General features: G+C 35.1%; 2 protein-coding genes across 2 annotated transcripts; both read left to right on the forward strand.

Annotated features, from left to right (window-relative positions):
- The first annotated feature begins 499 nt into the window (after positions 1-499).
- Positions 500-2,965, forward strand: LOC134726242 (uncharacterized). Its single transcript, XM_063590642.1, has one exon. It carries the CDS (start codon positions 500-502, stop codon positions 2,963-2,965), a length of 2,466 nt encoding a protein of 821 aa, XP_063446712.1.
- Positions 2,966-3,750: 785 nt separating this feature from the next.
- LOC134726243 (uncharacterized) lies at positions 3,751-6,216 on the forward strand. The gene has a single exon (XM_063590643.1). The coding sequence runs from the start codon at positions 3,751-3,753 to the stop codon at positions 6,214-6,216; it is 2,466 nt and encodes an 821-aa protein (XP_063446713.1).
- Positions 6,217-6,440: the final 224 nt, after the last annotated feature.

A 6,440-nucleotide genomic window follows, 5' to 3' on the forward strand; every position in this document is an offset into this window, starting at 1 on the left:
ATTCTTAGACACTTATATAATTCAATTTAGTAACTGCATCAGTTTATTTACAAACTGATCCACACCTATATAGATTGAATGTTGATTGTTGCTATTTTTAGACACTATATACTATTTTCACAGGCAACACGCATTACACATCTTATTTTGTGTAATCTGTTCATATCTATTTCCTTGCAAGATCATGGAAAACAAAACATATTTCAGTACATTAAGAAGTTTAACGAAAAAGAAAATACAGCTTGAACATCATGCTTCTAATCTTAAATCGTACATAGACAACAACACGATACCAAAAGGTTTAAATATCAAATTAACGCCTCAGACACCGGGCGTCAAGTCCATCAGATTTATGAAACGTTGGGACGATATTTTATTCAATTGTTCATTCCGACTTCTTCAACTCTTACTCTCCTTTTCCATCTACGGCTACAAACAAATTAATTCGGAGATAAATGAAACATATATTAAAACATCTCTGTCTGTTACTCCAGAAGATATGGACGTAATTCAAAGACGACTATTCGACATTCAAAGAATAGAGAAACAAAATTTCAAAGCTAAACAAAATAAAAAATTCAAACGAGACCGTTTAAACCAACAAAGTTCCGTTTTTGAAGAAGATCCAATTTTAAACTTGTTAAAAGAGAGTAAATCAAAACAACCGAGGAAAAGGCGTTTTAAAAAACAAAAACACGCAGTTCAAGATAAGTTAGTTGTAAATCTGTCATCAATAGAACTAACTACCTCTGAGGAAAAACTATTGAGTAAAGGCCTTAATTTTTGTCCAGCTCCAGCAACCGTCAACAATTTACAACTTGAGACAGATGTAGAAGCATTTGCCAGGCGTCTCCGGTTGAAAGAACATTTCAATAGACAACAGAAGAAAAATTTAAAAGAAGCCGGAATGAATGAATCTGATTATGAGAGTGATGAAGGAGACATATGCATCCCAAAATTTAAAAAGAAAAGTACATGGAATCCCCCTAAAAGCAAAAACGACAATTTGGAATCATTCATTACATCAGTCAAAGCTGAGGTCAGATCTTCAATCAGTGGTAAACAAGTCAGAAATATTTCAAAGTCAGAAAGTCAAGCCATGATTAACTTAAAAGACCGTGACGAAATTGTTATCAAACAAGCTGACAAAGGAAGTGCCGTTGTAGTGATGAACAAGGCAGACTACATCGAAGAAGGAAATCGTCAACTCTCAAACGCTAAATTTTATAAAGAACTAACATGTGATCCAACAAAAGAAATCAACAAAAAAATTAATGACGCCCTCTCAGAAATGAATAAAGATAAACAAATTGATGACGATACGTACGATTATCTACGCCCAGACGAAACGTGCACAGCCGGTCGATTCTACTTACTTCCAAAACTTCACAAAGAAGGGATTCCAGGGAGACCTATAGTATCAGCTAATGGCCATCCCACCGAAAAAATTTCTGAATTTGTTGATTACCATCTCAGACCACATGTTCAACAACTACCATCTCATATTCAAGATACGACTGACTATTTGAAGAAAATGAATTCCTTAAGTCCTTTACCCAACAACACAATTTTGGTTTCAATGGATGTGTGTTCTTTATACACAAATATTCCAAAAGATGAAGGAATAGCCGCGTGTGAAAAAGTATGGAATACTCGAAAGGATAAACATCCCCAAACTGACTGTCTAGTTCAATTGCTCAAGCTAGTTCTTGAAAATAACAACTTTATTTTCAACGACAAGCACTTTTTACAGATTGACGGAACTAGTATGGGAACAAAAATGGCACCTTCTTTTGCCAACATTTTTATGGGGGATCTCGAAGAACGCATCCTTTTGAGTGTGCCATACAAACCTTTGTCATGGCTCCGTTTTATTGATGATATTGACATGAAATGGAACGATACTGCAGAACATTTGCAAGATTTCTTAGATCATTGTAATCAGTTCCATCACTCAATTAAATTTACATCTGAATTTTCAAGCGAGAAAATTGCTTTTCTCGACACCACCACATTTGTAAAAAACGGGATCATGACAACTGACCTCCACACAAAGAAAACTGATAAACACCAGTTCCTTTCTCCAAAAAGTTGTCATCCGAAACACTGCTCCAGGAGTATACCTTACAGTCAAGCCATCAGACTAAAGCGAATTTGCTCCTCTGAATCCAAACTTAACTATCGTTTGGGACAACTAAAAACACAGCTGAAATCAAGAGGATATAAAACCAAAAACATCACAGACGCTTTTGATAAAGCTAAAGAAAAAGATCGAGCTAGCCTCATGGAATACAAAAATAAGGCGACCCGTGCAGATAGAATTCCGTTTGTTGTAACATTCCATCCCGATTTGACAAATATTTCATCTTCTATCCGAAAGCACTGGCGTCTAATCGAAAATGACTCGTCCTTAAAAGAAATTTTTCCATCACCTCCTCTTATTGCCTATCGCAGACCCAAAAATCTCAAAGACATACTTGTGACATCAAAAGTAAAGAAACAAGAAACTTCAAAATTTGGGTGTTACAAACAATGCGGTAGAAGGAACTGTAAGTGCTGTAAAGCCGCCAACACTGACCACTCTTTCAGCAGCACGGTAACAAAGCAGCGATACAACATCTATGTTACATCTAATTGCAAAACGGAAAATAGTATTTATATTCTTACTTGTGGAACTTGCAAGCTGCAGTATGTTGGTGAAACAGAAACCACATTTAATATCAGACTAAACAATCATCGGTCGTTTTATACAAAAGGAAGAAACTGTCCAATTACGAGACACCTCTTAAGAACAGGACATACTTTTGAAAATATCACCTTTCAAATAATTGAGGTAAACCAAAATTGGGACCCAGAAATGAGAAAAAAGAGAGAAAGGTTCTGGATGCATCAGCTACGTACTCTTGAACCTGATGGACTTAATGAGAGGGATGAAAAACAGTTCTACCCGAAAGCAAAGGAATAACTCATCAATTTTACTTCTATTTAACTAAAACAACTATTTGTTTTAATTTTTGAAAAAATTGTTTATGTACAATAAACGGCAAAAAATTGTTTTATACAGATCATTAATCAATATGTTAAACTTTTGTGTAGCTCAAGCTACAAAGATATTTTTTGTCATGCATCCGATTTCACCTTGATAGATGCACACGCCCGATGAAGCTAATTTGTTTAGCGAAATATTGCGTGAATAATATATAAAATATAACACCTTATTTTATAACACTCATTAGTGTGTTAAAGTTACATTCTTAGACACTTATATAATTCAATTTAGTAACTGCATCAGTTTATTTACAAACTGATCCACACCTATATTAGATTGAATGTTGATTGTTGCTATTTTTAGACACTATATACTATTTTCACAGGCAACACGCATTACACATCTTATTTTGTGTAATCTGTTCATATCTATTTCCTTGCAAGATCATGGAAAACAAAACATATTTCAGTAAATTAAGAAGTTTAACGAAAAAGAAAATACAGCTTGAACATCATGCTTCTAATCTTAAATCGTACATAGACAACAACACGATACCAAAAGGTTTAAATATCAAATTAACGCCTCAGACACCGGGCGTCAAGTCCATCAGATTTATGAAACGTTGGGACGATATTTTATTCAATTGTTCATTCCGACTTCTTCAACTCTTACTCTCCTTTTCCATCTACGGCTACAAACAAATTAATTCGGAGATAAATGAAACATATATTAAAACATCTCTGTCTGTTACTCCAGAAGATATGGACGTAATTCAAAGACGACTATTCGACATTCAAAGAATAGAGAAACAAAATTTCAAAGCTAAACAAAATAAAAAATTCAAACGAGACCGTTTAAACCAACAAAGTTCCGTTTTTGAAGAAGATCCAATTTTAAACTTGTTAAAAGAGAGTAAATCAAAACAACCGAGGAAAAGGCGTTTTAAAAAACAAAAACACGCAGTTCAAGATAAGTTAGTTGTAAATCTGTCATCAATAGAACTAACTACCTCTGAGGAAAAACTATTGAGTAAAGGCCTTAATTTTTGTCCAGCTCCAGCAACCGTCAACAATTTACAACTTGAGACAGATGTAGAAGCATTTGCCAGGCGTCTCCGGTTGAAAGAACATTTCAATAGACAACAGAAGAAAAATTTAAAAGAAGCCGGAATGAATGAATCTGATTATGAGAGTGATGAAGGAGACATATGCATCCCAAAATTTAAAAAGAAAAGTACATGGAATCCCCCTAAAAGCAAAAACGACAATTTGGAATCATTCATTACATCAGTCAAAGCTGAGGTCAGATCTTCAATCAGTGGTAAACAAGTCAGAAATATTTCAAAGTCAGAAAGTCAAGCCATGATTAACTTAAAAGACCGTGACGAAATTGTTATCAAACAAGCTGACAAAGGAAGTGCCGTTGTAGTGATGAACAAGGCAGACTACATCGAAGAAGGAAATCGTCAACTCTCAAACGCTAAATTTTATAAAGAACTAACATGTGATCCAACAAAAGAAATCAACAAAAAAATTAATGACGCCCTCTCAGAAATGAATAAAGATAAACAAATTGATGACGATACGTACGATTATCTACGCCCAGACGAAACGTGCACAGCCGGTCGATTCTACTTACTTCCAAAACTTCACAAAGAAGGGATTCCAGGGAGACCTATAGTATCAGCTAATGGCCATCCCACCGAAAAAATTTCTGAATTTGTTGATTACCATCTCAGACCACATGTTCAACAACTACCATCTCATATTCAAGATACGACTGACTATTTGAAGAAAATGAATTCCTTAAGTCCTTTACCCAACAACACAATTTTGGTTTCAATGGATGTGTGTTCTTTATACACAAATATTCCAAAAGATGAAGGAATAGCCGCGTGTGAAAAAGTATGGAATACTCGAAAGGATAAACATCCCCAAACTGACTGTCTAGTTCAATTGCTCAAGCTAGTTCTTGAAAATAACAACTTTATTTTCAACGACAAGCACTTTTTACAGATTGACGGAACTAGTATGGGAACAAAAATGGCACCTTCTTTTGCCAACATTTTTATGGGGGATCTCGAAGAACGCATCCTTTTGAGTGTGCCATACAAACCTTTGTCATGGCTCCGTTTTATTGATGATATTGACATGAAATGGAACGATACTGCAGAACATTTGCAAGATTTCTTAGATCATTGTAATCAGTTCCATCACTCAATTAAATTTACATCTGAATTTTCAAGCGAGAAAATTGCTTTTCTCGACACCACCACATTTGTAAAAAACGGGATCATGACAACTGACCTCCACACAAAGAAAACTGATAAACACCAGTTCCTTTCTCCAAAAAGTTGTCATCCGAAACACTGCTCCAGGAGTATACCTTACAGTCAAGCCATCAGACTAAAGCGAATTTGCTCCTCTGAATCCAAACTTAACTATCGTTTGGGACAACTAAAAACACAGCTGAAATCAAGAGGATATAAAACCAAAAACATCACAGACGCTTTTGATAAAGCTAAAGAAAAAGATCGAGCTAGCCTCATGGAATACAAAAATAAGGCGACCCGTGCAGATAGAATTCCGTTTGTTGTAACATTCCATCCCGATTTGACAAATATTTCATCTTCTATCCGAAAGCACTGGCGTCTAATCGAAAATGACTCGTCCTTAAAAGAAATTTTTCCATCACCTCCTCTTATTGCCTATCGCAGACCCAAAAATCTCAAAGACATACTTGTGACATCAAAAGTAAAGAAACAAGAAACTTCAAAATTTGGGTGTTACAAACAATGCGGTAGAAGGAACTGTAAGTGCTGTAAAGCCGCCAACACTGACCACTCTTTCAGCAGCACGGTAACAAAGCAGCGATACAACATCTATGTTACATCTAATTGCAAAACGGAAAATAGTATTTATATTCTTACTTGTGGAACTTGCAAGCTGCAGTATGTTGGTGAAACAGAAACCACATTTAATATCAGACTAAACAATCATCGGTCGTTTTATACAAAAGGAAGAAACTGTCCAATTACGAGACACCTCTTAAGAACAGGACATACTTTTGAAAATATCACCTTTCAAATAATTGAGGTAAACCAAAATTGGGACCCAGAAATGAGAAAAAAGAGAGAAAGGTTCTGGATGCATCAGCTACGTACTCTTGAACCTGATGGACTTAATGAGAGGGATGAAAAACAGTTCTACCCGAAAGCAAAGGAATAACTCATCAATTTTACTTCTATTTAACTAAAACAACTATTTGTTTTAATTTTTGAAAAAATTGTTTATGTACAATAAACGGCAAAAAATTGTTTTATACAGATCATTAATCAATATGTTAAACTTTTGTGTAGCTCAAGCTACAAAGATATTTTTTGTCATGCATCCGATTTCACCTTGATAGATGCACACGCCCGATGAAGCTAATTTGTTTAGCGAAATATTGC

Source organism: Mytilus trossulus, chromosome 7, assembly GCF_036588685.1.
Source record: "Mytilus trossulus isolate FHL-02 chromosome 7, PNRI_Mtr1.1.1.hap1, whole genome shotgun sequence".
NCBI classification, from domain to species: Eukaryota; Metazoa; Mollusca; class Bivalvia; order Mytilida; family Mytilidae; genus Mytilus; species Mytilus trossulus.